The sequence below is a fragment of the Solea senegalensis genome, unplaced genomic scaffold, assembly GCF_019176455.1.
Source record: "Solea senegalensis isolate Sse05_10M unplaced genomic scaffold, IFAPA_SoseM_1 scf7180000014838, whole genome shotgun sequence".
Lineage (NCBI taxonomy): Eukaryota > Metazoa > Chordata > Actinopteri > Pleuronectiformes > Soleidae > Solea > Solea senegalensis.
Genome location: NW_025321145.1, coordinates 25,632 through 42,811, shown reverse-complemented (window position 1 = coordinate 42,811; position 17,180 = coordinate 25,632). Strand labels below are relative to the sequence as shown.

The 17,180-nt window shown below is 39.8% G+C and overlaps 2 protein-coding genes across 2 annotated transcripts; one reads left to right on the top strand and one right to left on the bottom strand.

The window, feature by feature from the left end:
• Positions 1 to 1,348: 1,348 nt before the first annotated feature.
• Positions 1,349 to 6,484, top strand: LOC122761591 (methylosome protein 50-like). The gene is made up of 10 exons (XM_044016811.1): positions 1,349 to 1,723; positions 2,745 to 2,930; positions 3,020 to 3,161; positions 3,358 to 3,407; positions 4,020 to 4,090; positions 4,239 to 4,296; positions 4,390 to 4,461; positions 4,542 to 4,650; positions 4,732 to 4,800; positions 5,289 to 6,484. The coding sequence occupies exons 1-10, from the start codon at positions 1,615 to 1,617 to the stop codon at positions 5,434 to 5,436; spliced, it is 1,014 nt and encodes a 337-aa protein (XP_043872746.1). The 5' UTR covers positions 1,349 to 1,614; the 3' UTR covers positions 5,437 to 6,484.
• Positions 6,485 to 7,093: 609 nt separating this feature from the next.
• Positions 7,094 to 17,139, bottom strand: LOC122761597 (uncharacterized protein C6orf132-like). The gene is made up of 5 exons (XM_044016824.1): positions 16,876 to 17,139; positions 13,280 to 13,368; positions 10,538 to 10,625; positions 8,303 to 10,250; positions 7,094 to 8,190 (listed from the first exon to the last, which is right to left on the bottom strand). Exons 1-5 carry the CDS (start codon positions 16,952 to 16,954, stop codon positions 8,097 to 8,099), a joined length of 2,298 nt encoding a protein of 765 aa, XP_043872759.1. The 5' UTR covers positions 16,955 to 17,139; the 3' UTR covers positions 7,094 to 8,096.
• Positions 17,140 to 17,180: the final 41 nt, after the last annotated feature.

The following is a 17,180-nucleotide window of genomic DNA, read 5'->3' as shown; positions in this document are numbered from 1 at the left end:
ATTTATTTCACATATGAATAATATTAAAAAACACATAGACGATGTGAGAAACCTTTAAAGGCTTATATGAAAACCACACCAAAAAAGCGGTAGAAGATGGATGGATGGAAAAAAAGTCTGAATTGAATAGCTGAATATAGTTGAATATTGAAAGTGAAAGTAAACTACATTTTTTGACAATTCTACTGCCATTAAATCAATAAATACAGGCAGCTTGAATATCATGATGGCCATATGAGGGTTAAAAAGAAATTGATAAATGAGTTATTATTTTTACAGTTTTTCAATTGCTGTAAAATATATACGATAGATGTTAAGAAGTGTGTATCAGAAATAAAACAAAGCAAAGGTGTTAAAATTATGTGTTATTTTCAAGTGATATTTTCTGCCTGTTCAAGGCTTCTTCCTGTTGATGTTGGGTTTATTATTGGTCAACCATAGGCCTAACAAGCAAGTGTGTAACTTTCCAGTATTTGCACTCAACGTTACTTCTTATTTATGTTGATGGAGTGAGAGTCAGCACTTTGTTGTTGACACACTTCAGAGAGGAAGGGGTGAATGAAGGAGTCTGCCATTTAATCTGCACCGTCACCATTAGATTGCACTAATTCTTGCACACTGGACCTTTAAAATGTGCAAATGCAACAGTCATTGTCTACTCTGCTTTAATCCACCAACGCACAGTTATGACATAAATAACCCCCATAACACCACTGATAATACAATGACTGCAAGGATGAACTTTGTCTACTACAGTGAGGATAGAGGGGAAAAGAAGAACTTCTATGGCAGTTATAGTGTATCCCACAGTGGGAATTATTCCATTTAAAATTTAGAATTGGTTGATGTGATCTATGTTTTGGTGTGTAAAGTAATAAAATAAAATAAATAAATAAATAATTTGAATTATTACATGTTTAGTTTAAACAAGTAATAATTCAAATTATTTTATTATATTATTTTAATATATATATATTCCTATTATAAAATTATACATATATCTCATGCCATTGCCATTCCGTATGCTGAGTTTTAATACCCAATATATTGAGTTAACATAAAAACCTTGTGTGTTTGTATATACATTACCTATCTGTTCTGTTTAATGTTATTTAAAGCCCATGGTTATAATTATACATAAATATGCAGTGTCATAATAACTTCATCTCTGGGGGAAAGGGAAATCGTGTATCTATTTAAGGACATTATTCTATTTTCTTTTTAGAACATAACAAAATTATTCATAAGTATGGGTGTTGTTCTCCGGGGCTGCAGCTGGACTCAGGTCTATTTAACACTAGGGGGCAGCAACACGAGGTCGCTGCGTCTCATCTGCCAAACGGGACCCGGAACAGGAAGCACGTGTGTGACCATAGGTCGGTCCCATGCGTTGCTGTTGTTTGCTGCTCCATTCATTTATCAAACAGCAACTTTAGCAGCACGTTTCACTGCCTTATTCTGCGACGTCTCTGTGTTGGTTTGCTTTTTAAAGTACAACCAGTCACTTCTTAAAAGCTCACACAAAGGCACTCAAACGGTGACGGTAGTTACGGCGGCGACGAAAGAAGCGCGCCGAAGTTATTTACCGAGCCACAAGTCGAGAGCAACCTCTGAATGAACAGCGCAGTGGAGTCAAACATGGTGAAGGAAAACCCCTGGAACATTCCCCCCAACGCCCCCACCTGCATGGAGAAACATCTGTGCGCAGCGCAATACAAAGCAGGTAAGAAAGCAGCGCAATGAGCACTCTGCTCTCATTAGACCTCACGTGAATCAGGCGCAGACTCACGTGCATTATACTGTACGTTTACATAAGTGTAATGGCAGAGGTGGAAAGGAATTACATTTAACGCCCTGAGTATGTGCTTCACTACATTTTAAATCACATCCGTTAGTGAGTACACAAATTAAATCAGACACTGGATACCTGGAGAGGTGAGTGATGAGGACAGATGAACTGGTGCTAATTAAGGTCCCCGAGTGAGTGAGAAAGTGGAAGCATTTGTGACCTTTGACCCATTTGACTGACACATTATGTGTTTACATATTTTTATTTTGCCAGCACTTTAATTTGTAAAGTTTTGCCTTTAATTAAAAACAATTCATGTGAGATTTGAGTCCACGTGTCCTTTTTGTACGACACAAGAAAGAACCCAAACCGTTAAAAAGTAACTAAGTGACTTTTACTCTGAGTTCATTTTAAACAAGAAACTTTTTAGACTAGTACCTTTACTTGTAATTAAACTGTAAAATTGTATCAGAATAGTGGTACTTTTACTTGAGTAGAATATTTCAGTACTCTTTCCACCTCTGTGCAATATAATATCTCATGTTCAATCTTTGTTTATTCTTTATACAGTTAATATCAAGCTCATACTGTATATATTCTGGAAAATGTCTATAATGTACTTTCTATTTTAAGCTTTTATAGTTACATTGTTTATATCTTTCTATATTGTACTTTTTTGGAAGTGCATGTTTCTTATTTATTATCTTTACTCTCTTTGCTGCTGTGACAATGTAAATGGTCCCCACTGTGGGACTAATAAAGGACTATCCTATCTTATAAATGACAATAATAACAATAATAATAACAATGATAATAATAATAATAATAATAATAATAATGACAACCAGGCAGGCAGTTGTTGACATAGCTCAATGATTTTAATTACGATGACGACTAAACTGTAAACATGATTGTACTTGCGTGTTGTTTCTTCCCTGATTGTCTTTGAACTCAGATGGCAGTCTGATGCTCGGTGCCTCCAGCCTCACTGGCAGGAGCTGGCAGGGATCAGTGTGGATCTACAGTGACCCTGAGCAGGCCCCGAGTGAGGGATTCTGCAAAGCTGGTGTGCAAACTGAGGCTGGCATTACCGATGCCAAATGGGTGACAGAGAAGGGTGTTGCTGTTGCATCAGACTCAGGTTAAAACACTTTCACAGCAGATACTGTGTGAACCAGACAGTGGACTGGCTGGAGTTTTATTAAAACTGGCTTTTTTTTGACTGCGCAGGTGCCCTGGAGCTCTGGGAACTGGCAGAGGACGAGGCCCTGCTCGTGAACCGCTTCACCAAGCAGGAGCACGACGACATCGCCACCACAGTGAGCCCCATAACTGGAGGGAGCGGTGCCGTCACTGGTAGCATGGACTGCAGGTTTGATGATGTTCTAACCATCTCACAGTCACACAGAGAGTGGATGGGTTTAAACAAAAAGAACTGAACCTTTTTAAAACCAAACATACCTGAGAGAAGGGGCAGGAATTATCATTTTTAATGAGACAGATACGTACTCTTTGTACTGCTGTTACTTTAACAGCATCTCTTTTCTCTTTCTCTTCCTTCACTACAGAATCAAAGTATGGGATCTCAGCCAGGAGACGGTTCTCACTACCTACGGTGGTAAGACAACATCTTGAACTTTGATCCATTTGACTAAGATGACGTTTAAAAAGAATGACCCCCCGTTTGCCCCCTGTTTATTTGGAAGGATATTTTAACAACTGTTATGTTTTGCTACAGCTTTACTTTTTTGTACAAATTGTTTGCTAAAATTGTGACATGGACCTTTTTAATTATCTCTGATTTTTCTATTTAAATAGATGTTCAGTGTGCAGGGTTGAACAAATTCTAATTGCATAATAAATTGTCTTACTGGTGTTGATAGCGTGTGATGAAGTGCAGGGGATCCGAGTGAATGTCGCGGGGAGTTCATAATCTGCACTGTAGGCGGCCAAGTTTCGCTTTTGCGCATAGAGACATTCCAGCCTCTGGGTGCTGCTCTCAGTTTTTTTTGGAACAGTTTTATTGGTGTTCCAAACTGATCTTGGACAGACTCTAAGCGGGAATAGACAAGCACGTGCTGTCCGCAGTTTTTGCATGCATGCGACATCGCAACGTCCTGTTTCGGCGGTTTTGTTTTGCATATTTTTCTGTGGCCGGATTTTCGGTGCATCTAATTTTGACATGAATTACATAAAAATCATCGGTTGCTCCATTTGCTTTTTCCTCCAGCGCACACACAGCCGGTCGTATGCGTTGCCTGCAGTCCCACAGACGAGGCTCTCTTCATCTCCTGTGGTCAAGTAAGATACTGATTGTTCTGTATTGTTACGAAGCAGTCCGTCATATATGTATATACATACATACTTGTATACATAAAAGCAAAAAAAGCAAAAAAAACAAAACTCACTTTCACTCAGACTCAGCTTGTTGTTGTTCACCACTGCTCAGGATGGCCGTGTGCTGCTGTGGGACAAGAGGAAGCCAAACAAACCAGCATCAAGGATAGGTGAGCACAGAGCTCAGGCCTTCTTTGCCACATTGTTGACACATCATATCATTTCCCTGATTATGGATCTCTTTACCGCCTCTTCTGTCTCAGGTGTGGAGGCTCCCACCTGCTCGGCTACAACCGTAGCTTGGCACCCCCACCACAGAAGCACCATTGCAATTGGTAAAAATCATCATCCAGCAGATTCACTGGTAGATAGTGATTACAGGATTCTTTTTTTAATGGGGATTATTGTGCCTTAGGCGATGAGCTGGGTAGAGTGAGTGTGAAGGATTTCCTGGGAACAGAGGTCGCCCGGGTGGAGAGCGTTCACAGCCACAGAGTCAGTGCGCTTGCCTTCTCCACACATAGGTAAAACAATTGTACTCATTCACTGCACTCTCACTCTGCTCTTTCTGTTCTTCTCTATATAATGTTTTCTTTTCGTTCCAGTGCTCCGTTGCTCGCTACAGTCAGTGATGACTGCTCTGTTGCCGTTTTGAACTCTGAACTCCATGAAATGTGAGTCTTTGCACTTCATACTAAGAGCCTGTTTCACACTGGACACCTTAGCCTCTCTGGTTTAGACGCACACGTTATAATTTTTTTACGGTTAGCTGCGTGACACTCACAGCAAGAACTCAAAGTAAAAATCATCTTAACAGTTTAAGCATACGTCTGTCACATATATCCTTAAACGCAGCACGTGCTCTTCGGTTTCCATGATTTCGGTTTACAACGTTTTATTGTGAAATACGTGCAGGACCAACATTTAGTGGAGTACATTTTAAAATCTTTTTTTTTTTATGACTTTTAAAAGGCAATCATTTTGTAAAACATAGCTGAGGCTCCACAGCAGCTCCTCAGCAAGGAGACGCTCTCCAAGACACGGGGCCACAGCTGCAACACGCTGCTCACACATCCAGTTTGAGAGCACTCTTAAAGACATCGTCTCTGTCTCCTAGCACCGTGTTTTAAAAAGTCTAACTGTGTATATGCGTCTCCTGCAGAATGAGAGATCGGCGACACCAGGACTACGTCAGAGGTGTTTGCTGGCGCCACGGTGGCTCCAACACTCTCACGACTGTAGGCTGGGATCACCTTGTTCTTCACCATACAGTGAGTGCGGCTTCTGGAGCTCCCAACTCGTCCTCTTAGACCCACACACAGATGGCCACTTGGTGTGGCTATTTCTGTGGCATGTATATTAAAAAGAAAAAAGAAAAAAAATCAGTGAGAAGAGGTGGATTGAAGTGTTACAGTGTCATTCATAGCTTCATGTGTGCAGTTATTTGGGCCTGATAGACATCTCTTGCGCTCTCTCTCTCGCTCTTTCTGTCTCCACTTTCATATTAAAGGTAATTTAATGTTGCGATAAGCATTTGGACATCTGGTTTTTGTATCATGGACTCTTGAAAGAACTGGGGAAGAGAAGGAGAGGACAGTGTGTTATATACTCGACGGCTCAGACGTTAACAAGGTTACACATGTGATTTGCATATTCAGTGGCAGGTAAAATGTCACTGAGCAGCTGCTATGTCACACTGTTGACCAGATTCCATAATAAGTAATCTAATGCATTTTCACATAGCACTGACGCAATGCATTGAGTGACTCCTAAGGAAACCAATGTCCTTGATCGTCTACTGAAATGATTGGAAGACGGACAGTGAGGACCACAGTGTTGAAGACATTTGTTGCCGTCCGAAAGAAAACATGGTCAAACATGAGATCTGACCAAAAATCCTCACAGGAATTGGCTCGTAAAAGCTCAGTAGAAGGTCAGCATATTTGCTGCCACTGGTTCACAGCAGCTTTACTGATTACACTGGACATGAAATATTACATTATTGCGATTGTAGTTTCAATCCCATTAAAAGTACATTACTACTTGGAGGGAAAAAAAAAAACAATGACCCTTATTTTGATGTAGTCACAGGAAGTGCAATAATTAGTGCTTCAGCCATTTACCACCAACAAATGTCCCAGTTTCTTCCTGCTCTGTCTTTTCATCTTGGATGTGGATGTTTTTATTACGGACGGTTATTATGTAGAGCTTTGATTGATTTCAGTTTGTTTGTTTGCACCATTCTAGCTTCTTTTTTTTCCCCCTCCACTCTTAAAAATAAAAAATGTAATGTCATATTAGGAATTGTGAATTAGACTTTAACGTCTACCTGAAGATTAAAACATTCATGTCTTGTCAGTTCCATGTGTGGCCCCTCACTTGTCACTCACCCATGTTACAGTCATTGTGTTATTTTGGTTGTATGATGGGATGCATGTTTTACAGTGTACTCACAAGGTCATTAACATTTAGACACATTTAACTCTAATCTATCTCATGGTAAAGGTGTAACAGTAAGTTTCTGTCCGTCTACTCATGTGTGTGACACACTGTATATACAGTTAGGTTCATACATTATATATATGTATTTATATATATATACAGTATATGTATATATGTGTGTGTGTGTGTGTGTGTGTATGTATGTATGTGTGTGTGTATATATATATATATATATATATATATATATATATATATATATATATATATATATATATATATATATATATATATATATATATATACATATATACACATACACATACACACATACTGACTGCAGAAATACCAGCAAACGAGCAGCAACTAAAAGATGGCTGCGGTATATCCGGTAAGGAAACACGATCTGAGCTCGTCCTATTATTTTGGGCTTTGATTTTTACTTTTAAATAAGGCTTCTGTTGTAATACAGGATAAAAGACATGTGCATTAAGGCATTGGCAAAAAAAACAACACATACACAGAAACTTTACTGATCAAAGCGTCTTCATATTAAAACAAACATTTGATACTTCACACAAAACATGACTGCTTGAATTCAAATGAAGGAGTTGCTGTACAACAACAACCCTAACTTACTTCATGGAGAGTGTGTTTGACATATTTTAATTGTATAATAGAGTGAGGCGATGTCAATAATAGTGATTGAATGTCCTAATTTAAGACAAGAATTGAGCTCTTGAGGGAAAGTTGAAGAAACCAGTTAATTGCGTTATTAAACATCTTAACAGTGAAACATTCAAAGCACTTACATGAGTTATCATAATCTATAAACATTAATTTACTGTATATTGAACTCTGTTCTATAACTGTTGGGAAAAAAAAAGTAATGCGATAGTTTAAAGTTGCAGTTTTACTGCCCAGCCGCATCACGAAAACTCGACATGTACCATGAAGTTTAAAAGATTTTGGACCTTATTGTTTCAAAACATTACAAAATCTAAGTTATTATAAGTTCTTATACAAACATATGTACATCTATAACTACAAGGGGTCTATTAGTCTGACAATAAATGTAAAAGCATTTATGTAATGAGAAACGAACCTCATGAGAGATCAGCCTCGACTAAATGAACGGTTTGGCTCCGCTCCAGTGGATCTAGTACATATTTTACATGTAACAGCGAACATTATAAACAATGCAGTCGAGCAAGTGTCGCGATAATTTTAACTTACATTATGTTAGCATCAGGATTACATTTTACAGCTATGAATAACAGAAGCATTAAGTAGCATTCCATTAATAGATTTTCCCTTACACTATGAATATTAATATTACAATATGCCTTGAATATTACCCACAAGGCATTTAGACAGTGACATTTCTGACTTCTCTGTGTGTGATGAGACATTCTCAACATACTTGCCAACCACAGTCCCCCCCCCTCCCCCCGTTGTCCAAATTCCCTCTAATGTAAAACCACACAACACTGTACAGACACACGTGTATGTGTCTTCATTTCCACATATTTCAAGAGTCCAGTTTATTAATAGGGGTAATCGGCTGCTTGGTTCCAGGCCGGATTGTAAAGCTCATACCATACTGATGCTTTGATGGTCCATTGCTGAAAGAAGAAGAAGAAGGCATTTGGGATTAGGATTAGGAGGATACTGCACCCCAAACACTGGGCTCACAGAGTTGGTAAATGCATCGGGATTGAGCAGTGGAAGTCTTACCTGGTGGCAGCCTTTGTTGAGGAGATCCCCTGGTTCTTTTTGGCCATCTTACCCTCCAGTTCCCGCATGTCCAGCGACGTTTTGTTGAACACAGGGTAATTCCTGCTCTGCGACGAGGGTTTGGGAACGAAGGGGATCTTATTGTCCTCATCGGACAGGGGGCTACCCCAGTCATCAGAACTGGACTCTGTATCTTTTACTGGGGCCATTTTGTGGTCCATTTCCAGCATCTTCTTCTGTAAGATGCTTAGAAGCGTGGCCTGGTTTGGAGAGAGAGGGGTCGGCAGTTGAGTAGGGGCCTTCTGAGGCTTCGGTTTGGTGTCTATGACGAGAGGAGGTGGTAATTTTGGAGCGGCTGGGGGTTTATGTTTGGGTGGGGGCGGCCCTGGGGGTGGAAGGCTGGCGGCTGGTTTTGGTGCCTTCTTCACAGGAGGGTCAGGTGGACGGATTGACGGAGGAGGATCCATAATCTCATCTGAATCGTCAAACTCTGGCGGAGGAGGAAGCAACGGCACACTTACCTCCTCTTTATTATCCCAGGGCTGTGCAGATTTTGGGAGGCTTTGCTCTGTGTTGTGGTTTCGTCCAACAAGGTTTTTTGCATGCACCGGTGCAGCTGCTGAGATCCCACTGTGAGCTGGACTGGTAGACTGCATGTGATCACTTACCAGGGAATGGCTGATGGATTTTTCTGGAGTCTGAATTACTTGCCTATGTTCAGAATTTAAGTTGAGATTTTTTCTTTCTTGAGACGGAGGCGAAGCCGACGAGCTTGACCTTGACCTCGGGACAACGACAAAGGAATTGGGACTTGAGTCACTTGCATAAATGCTCGCACTCGGCTGCTCATCCCTCTTGCCGCTGTTTTCCCGTGACAGTGACTGTGTAGGTCTGTGTTTCTCTCTTTCCTTAGCCGCCATTAAAAGAGCCAGTGGAGACGCAGCGGGTGCCTCTCGTGCCCCGGTGGTTTCACTATTCTTCAGGTTGCGTAGTTTCCGATCTAATAATGGACTAAATTTATAACTTTGTCTTGAAGGTTCGTCAAGTTCATCCTTGTTAGGTTCTGAATTTGAACGAGGACTAATTATTTTCTGGATGTGTGGTGACCTCTGAGGTGGAGTCTTAGGTGGAGTCTGAGGTGGTTTAGTCACTACTTGCTGTGCAGAAACTGTACCTGTTTTAGCCTCCTTGTTTGGCTTAGGTAGGGAAGGCGGGGAGGGCTTGGTTACTTGTAAGTTTTCCTTGAGTTCCTGCGTGTCTCTGGGAACAGGTTTAGTTGGCGTGGTGACATTAGAGGCTTTCCCATCTACGGGGACGATCACTGGGACAGAGTCTTCCAGGAGTAACATCTGCTTGGGTTTTGTGTCATGATTCTCATACCTGCTGAGAAGTGATATTTTAGGAGTATTGTAAAGCTTTGCCGTGTTCTGGGGGTTGAAGGTGGAGCGTGTAGGTGTCTGCACAGGGGGAGGTGGGGCCGGAGTCTGTGGTGGTAAGTCAAAGTTGGAAATAGAGGACAGTCTAACAGGCTTTGGAGGTGGTGTCTTAAGGTTTTTCTGTTGCTTTTCAGTGGGTGGTTGTGGCGGGGCAAATCTTGGATGGGCGGGAACACTGGCTGGTGGAGAACTAGTGATGGGTATGGATGATCCAGAGCCAGTAGAGCAAGTAGATGGCGGTTTCGGTGGGGCCATCGGTGGCGGTTTTAGGGAGGCTACATCGACCTCTTCCATGGACAGGGCCAGGGGAGAGACTTTTGGAGTGGGAGCCTGAAGGCTCGCCAGAGCCGGGCTGTTTAGGTCGCCTATGAAGTCTGGTGGAGGAAGGATGAAAGTCCCGGGAGGAGGTGGTGGTGGTGGTGCCATTGATGGAGGCGGAGGGATAAATATCTCCCCTTCCACGTCGTCAGGCACGGATATAACAGATCCGTTGGAAAAATTATCTCCATCAACTGTGAAAAAAGAGGGAGTTCAGTATTTAGTATATCAATAACAAACACTTTTTTTAATTTTAAAGAGTGAAACATTCAAGGCAGCAAAATTGCTCACAACTATTATTACACCAAAGCTTTTCCACCTTTTCCCCAGAAACTCAAACACTCCCATTCTGAAAATATGCCAGCTGGCCCTGGCTGTTTGGATCATTTCTGGAGAGTTATTGAGAAATTTTCTTGGGCAAATATTTTTTTTCTTTGACATATTAAAAAGTAAAGTGTGTATCTCATAGTTGGATGTTTACCTGAACCGTTGACCTTTGGACCACCGACGGGGGGAAGAATGGGGACTTTGGGTGTTGGGACAGCAAACGCTTGAAAATTATCAGACGACTGTTAGGAAAAAAATAAAAAATAAAATAAAAACATGTTAAATTGTTTATCTGTGAAACACAAAGCATGGCTGAAGAACAGTGACGATTAGACACACACTCCTTTTCTTGAAAGACGTATCTTCACTCCCTGAAGTGAACAAACCAGTTCTCAGCTATGTTCCTTGAAAGGGAGTCTAACTTAAAAACATTGGTGTATGTAACACGTGTTACATAATTATTATTAAGGGAACTAAAGTTGCTTCTGTAGTGTTTTATTGTATGTAAAGTCATTTTATCGCCATGTTTGACTGTGATACAGTCGCAGTGGGTGACATGTTGTTCAGGAATCATTTTTGTACGTCACATTTCACATCACTTCACGCACGGTTAAGACATGATGAATCAGTGGTTACACCTTTGGTTCATGACATTGTCTGGTATTTAAAAAAAAAAAAGGCTGGGCAGTCATTTAAATAATTGTCTGAGTGCATACGCCGTCAAACATCCAAGATAAACACAGACCGTGTTGACACAATAAACGTCTGTGCGATGTGACGGGGTGGGATGCCCTTCAAAAGCCCTTCAACGGCACATCGTTGTTCATTTGCCATGGTTGATTATATTCCCCAGATACTCTTGTTGCCTTGTTTCTAAACATGTCAATAAATTACTGAAATTCTGGATAAATAACAATGTTATAACTCTTTTTGTTCAAACTCAGTCGGCATAGACACGCCCAAAAAGTCAATAATATTATGTGTTTAATTGGGATGGGACGATACCACTTTTTTAATCACAAACTCAAGGATCTACCATTTATGACACATTTGTGCCAAATCATTTCAAAGACACAATTCTCCAACTGTGTCACAAATATTGTTCTTCCAAAAAGAAATAAATAGCCACCAAACATGACTCTGCTACAGTGCTTTTGCATTTTTACAGTTGTGTGATATATATGTGTATGTGTGTATATATGTATATGTATGTGTGTATATATATATACATATATGTATCTATATATGTATGTATGTATATATAGATATAATTCTGAGCATAAAGTCAGAATTCTGAGTTTAAAGTCTGAATTCTGAGAATGAAGTCTGAATTCTGAGCATAAAGTCAGAATTCAGAGTTTAAAGTCTGAATTCTGAGAATAAAGTCAGAACTAAAATGTGTTTTTTCCTGTGTGGTCCTAATCCTCTTCTGTAGTACTCAAGACGCATTAGTCGCAAGACTTTCCAATCACTTTTCCTCATATTTGGGTGAATGCTAATGTCTTCATTGTACTGAATGTGCAATAACACACTTCCTTTTTCCTCTAAATCAAATCCTTTTATTCCCCGTGAAAACCCCGTCCATGTGGCCAAGACAATAACACAATAAGGCCTTACAGGAGAATCAATAAGCATGCAGAGGCTATTGTTCTTCCACTCAAATTTCATTGGGTAAGCAGTCGTAGTTTAGGACATGAAGTGAAAGACGAAAAGTGAATCAATTCTCCCAAAAACCAGTTGGGTGTCGTCCATCTGATACCGCTGTCTCTCTTTGCTCATGATCACAGGACACTTTTGTAACTTCTGGGTAAGGGCGTGTCGCTACATATGGCGTGTATCCAGTTTGCTATACGCCACCATCATCATTATTATGACTCACTTTCATCCGTCGCAGGCAGTCTGAGCCGACCTGCCCGTGTGCTGCTGGGTGTGTCACATCCAAAACATGCCACAGACTCACTCACTCACTCACAGAACACTCCCAATCACTAAGGTGTGGAAACCAAAGCAAAGGAGAGCTTTTTTTTTATTTATATATGCATCATGGCGATAAACTGGAAGGCCTGACAGTGCTAACGCTGCTAATGCACTGCTGGGAGTTAAAGTTTATCTCTGCAAACTACTCAAAGAAAAACTTCCATGTTCCGAACTTCCCAGTTTCAGAAATACTCACTCTGATGCTTGGTTGCTTCCAATTTCAGCATGTTATCTCTAACATGTCTTACATGCATTTGGACATTTGGATTGTCATTCCTGACTGGATTAAGTTCTTGAGGGATCGAAATGTATCTCCTAGATTTACTGTCAGAGTCCTGAGTCAGAGAGACAATAGTAGCTCTCGAGCTATTTACACAGGATGTAACTACAGTGTTTTACCAGCGACTGCAACTTAGACTACTTTTTGAGTTAGGGTTAGTCTGTCACTTCATTTACATCACTGAAAGGTTAAAGGTCCACTATATATATAGAAATAAGTAACCTCTAATGGTGAGACTGTGAAACAAGTGAAGGACATCCATAGGGAGCTACAGTAGACTTTTCTTCATTTGCGGCGTAAGTTTCCGATTCAAAATGCAAAAAAACGCACACTCTGGCTGATTTGTTTTGGCCTTTTTTGGTTGCTGTAGAAACACAGCAGCACAAGGTGGCGGCCTCCATAAGAGCCTGAAGTACACTTATTCTAATTCTATTTTAAAGCTATTGTACACTTACAAAACAAACATACTTGTAGGTATTATATTCAATTTCTCCCTATTAAACCTCATAAAAGATCAGTAACAGCGACATTGCAGGTAGCCAAATGTTTCGAGGCTGTTTTTGTCTCGCGTTACTTCGCCATAAAAGACTAAATGTGAGGGATGTGAATATTTACAGTACGCTTCACTCTCATACTCACAGCGTGATGTTTGACCGTGGGTCTCGCCCGCACACTGGCCGTCCCCGACTCAAGGATCGCCGGTGAATCCAACACCAACTCCACGTTGTCTGGGGAAATTAAAAGCAGAGGGTTATTATTATTATTGTTATTACCATCCTATTATTAGCCATTCACTTTCACAGCTGCATGAATAATGTGGTGAGAAAGGACAAAATGCTGGGGACATGGTTACCCTTGGTAATGGCACCTAAATGGCATTACTGTCCCAACTGTCAATTCTTCGTCTTGGATTAGCACATTCTGGCCATTGTGCAGGTAACAAGATACTGAATGCACCACAGTGACCTTTGAGCACCCGTCAGTCGGGCTGCCCTGCCAGGATATCCCATAATTTTTGTTACTAAACAGTTGTTAAATCTATATATGCAGCTGAAACAACACCTGTAATCTTTATTTATGTTTCACCGTTGTGTTGATTGAAAGCTCAAGTGCAGTCAACACCACACCAATTCACCTATTTACAGAAACAAAAACATCCAAATAGAAATAAACAGCTTGTTACAAATTTGACCAAGACACACACATTTTGTGTTTATTAAGTTCATTGTAAATGATATTAACTAAAAATACTCACACTAACACACCTTACGCCAAAAAATGTCCTCATTGAATCACGTTCAAATCACTATGTCTGAGGCACCGTGACTAAAACTTTAAAAATGCATTCATGTTTGATGACGAGGACTGATAATAAATAATGTAAGTAATTATTTATACAATTTTTGTATAAATAATAATTCCTTTTTTTTTTACAAGCACATTTCTGGTGCCCTAGATATGTTCCCGTGTGTTATTTATGAAGTATAACGAATAATGCATATAAACAAATGTTTCTGCTAATCTTTCACATATACCAGGCTGCAATAATGAAACCAAAAAAAAAAGTTTGCATGAAGTATATTGAAAATAATTGATTGGGTTTTTGTTTGGGTTTTTTAACCATAAAATGAAGATTCATCATGACAAAAACATTGAACATCATTAATATTTGATATGTATGGAAAGGACTGATGTTGTTTCAAAACAATAATAAAGGAAAATTAAAAACAACATTTTGGTACTCGAGGCATGTTAAGGTCACTTTTTTGAAGGCTCATCTAAGGGTTAAGTTAAATTACGAGTCAGCGTAAAAGAAACATATAACGGTGAAACTCAGATTAGTTTGTTTTGATGCAGCACATGCGGTGTTAAAAAGCTTCAGTTACCAAGATACAAGACAGAGGTCTAACTTAATTCCATGTAAATGAAGGTGCAGAAGAGGAAAGTATGAACAAAGTTAGGAACCGTTCTGCTGAACCACGTTGTCACTGATAAAATCAGAGGTTGACTTGGTTCGGCCGGAGAGCAGAAATTCAGTCTCTCGTTCCTTTTTGCCTTTCATTCCACTGTCAATCATGTTGTTTGTCTAATAAGTGACTGATGAGACTTTTGTCATTGAGAGCCACTTAGACGACGTGTCCTGTCAGCTCTTACTTTTCACTGAGGCCCAAGATGGAGCAACCACAAGGCAAGAGAGCCACGAAAATTAACAATTACCTTGTACCTTTGATGTTTAGAATATACCAAATTGAACATAACGTGACAAGAGATAATAACCAGTGTCCTGTATTGCACACTTGTCTGATTTAAATAGACAAATGATCTCTCTCATAGATGTTGCAGCTTTGCATAGCCCTTGCTTTCATTTCCTGATAAATCACCGCAGAAATGGAAAACCGCGCTGAGGTTCTCGGGAAGCCGATCCCAACTCGTGAGAGTGGGAAACTTTAGTGCTGCAACTAACCATTATTCGCATATTTTAGGTCCAGAAAATGTTTAAAAGTATTGTTTTTTTTTGCCCACAAATCTAAGTTTGAATGGTGTCTTTGTGACGTGGAGCAAAGAAAGCGGGAAAATATTGACATTTAAGGAGCTGAACATTTTGTTTTAACTCCTTACAAAACCCTGACTTTTCTGTTTTCATTTCCTGATCTTTGAGAACTGATTACACGCTAATAAAGTGAGTTCATTTCAAAGATTCCTGCTGCGTATGTCACGCTCCAACAGTTCTCACCCACATGCTCAGGTGTCACAGTGGATACAGGGTGTGTGCAGGTGTGTTGAATCGACAGCATAGTTCACATATGACACTGGCTCATTTTCATTGTCCTAAAAAATTAATTAATTGATGAACATGAGAACGATTCACTGAGAATTGAGAAGTAGGATGGGGGGCTTTTATTTTGAAGAGTTACAGCAATCTTTGATTTGATTAATAGGATAATTAGGATCAAGTTGTTTATGGTTTGCTGAACAGTTTTGGTTTTGGTTTGGTGTCTTTGCTTATTTATTTTTCTTTTTTTCTGTTTCTTTTTATATATCATGCATATATATATATATATATACATCATATATATATACTGTATATTAATATTTCTATTACATTTCTCATCTGATAGCATGTTTATTTTTACATAATTCTCTGTGAACAGTCTGAATACAACATCTAATCAACCTAGAGCATGTATTTTTACTTTATTTTTTCACTATCATATGTTTTTGAATTTTTCTAGGCAGAGACACGTTGAGGGCGGACGTAGCGGCCACCCTGATTTAAACACAGCATTACCATTAAAAACAGGTTTTTCGTGGATGAATCACATTTCCCCGTGGAGACTATTGTTCCACGCACCAGTACATGTCATTTGCTGAGGTTTGCAGCGTGAGCCATTACAGCCATCAATCACAAAGTCCACACACACACACACACACACACAGGGTGTCAGGTTTGAAGTGAAGTGAGTCAGATTCAAGTTTACGTCGTGCATGTGAGTGCTGTCCATGAGAGGAACTGCCAATCTGCAACTAACCAACTCTTTTCATCATCTGTCGATTATTTCGAGTCGTCGTTTGGTCCATAAAATGTCAGAAACTGTTGATCAGTGTTTGTCAAACTTGGAAATAAAGTTTTTTTTTGTCCACAAACCAAAAATGATTCAGTTTTTAAGGATTTCTTTGTCAAGAGGAGCAAAGAAACCAGAAAATATTCACATTTAAGAGGCTGAAACAATCTGAACTCTTGTTTCAATCGTGAAAAAAAGTTTCAAACCGAACCAAAATAGTTCATTTTACAATTTATTTAGGAATTGACTCGATTAATCGAGTAATTGTTTAAGCTCTATGTTACTGGGTTGTGTTTTTAATTTGTCATGTATAGTGTTTACGTTTTTGCAGAGGTATTTAAGGGTTTTAGTATTAGCTTTCTTTATATCTTTTATTATTATTATTATTATTGTTGTTGTTGTTATTATTAGTTATTACTATACCTGTGTTATCTTGTGCTGTCAGACACTGGTGAGACAAATGACCAAATAAAGGATCTTGACTAGAAAATGTCATTGTATAAATCTAGTACATAAGCTCCATAAAGAGTCATATAGACGTGGTCAGTGTGTTGTGAGGCGTCTTCAAACACAAGTGAAGTTATTAAGCCAACAACACCAGGTACAAAGGTCATGTTAGCCTCCAGCTGAACATTTGTGTCAATAACTCTTGAAGTAGGCCAGTGAACTCACCCATGTCCTTGAGTCTGATGTTGGTGTCGAACAGAGACTGGTTCTTTCGACCCAAAAAGTGCAGAGCTCCCTTCTTCATGGTGACTGGTGAGTGTTTCTTTCTTTCTTTGTGAGTGAGTGAGTGAGTGAGGATAAGACTGGAGCCTACAACTGAGGCATTTTTGGTCAGCAGGTAAATCCGAAGTGAGGCGAGCTACACTTTCTTTCACCACAGGTGCAGCAGCAGCAGGAGCAGCAGCAGGAGCAGCAGCAGCGGCAGCAGCAGCAGTGCTGGGGCTCCAGGAACAGTAAAGTGAACCTGACTC

Coding starts and splice junctions, on each gene's coding strand:
- LOC122761591 (XM_044016811.1), top strand. CDS start 1,615: ATGAACAGCGCAGTGGAGTCAAACATGGTGAAGGAAAACCCCTGGAAC. Junction 1,724..2,744: donor CGCAGCGCAATACAAAGCAG/GTAAGAAAGCAG, acceptor CTTTGAACTCAG/ATGGCAGTCTGATGCTCGGT. Junction 2,931..3,019: donor TGCTGTTGCATCAGACTCAG/GTTAAAACACTT, acceptor TTGACTGCGCAG/GTGCCCTGGAGCTCTGGGAA.
- LOC122761597 (XM_044016824.1), bottom strand. CDS start 16,954: ATGAAGAAGGGAGCTCTGCACTTTTTGGGTCGAAAGAACCAGTCTCTG. Junction 13,369..16,875: donor CATCAGACTCAAGGACATGG/GTGAGTTCACTG, acceptor TAATTTCCCCAG/ACAACGTGGAGTTGGTGTTG. Junction 8,191..8,302: donor TCAACAAAGGCTGCCACCAG/GTAAGACTTCCA, acceptor TTCTTCTTTCAG/CAATGGACCATCAAAGCATC.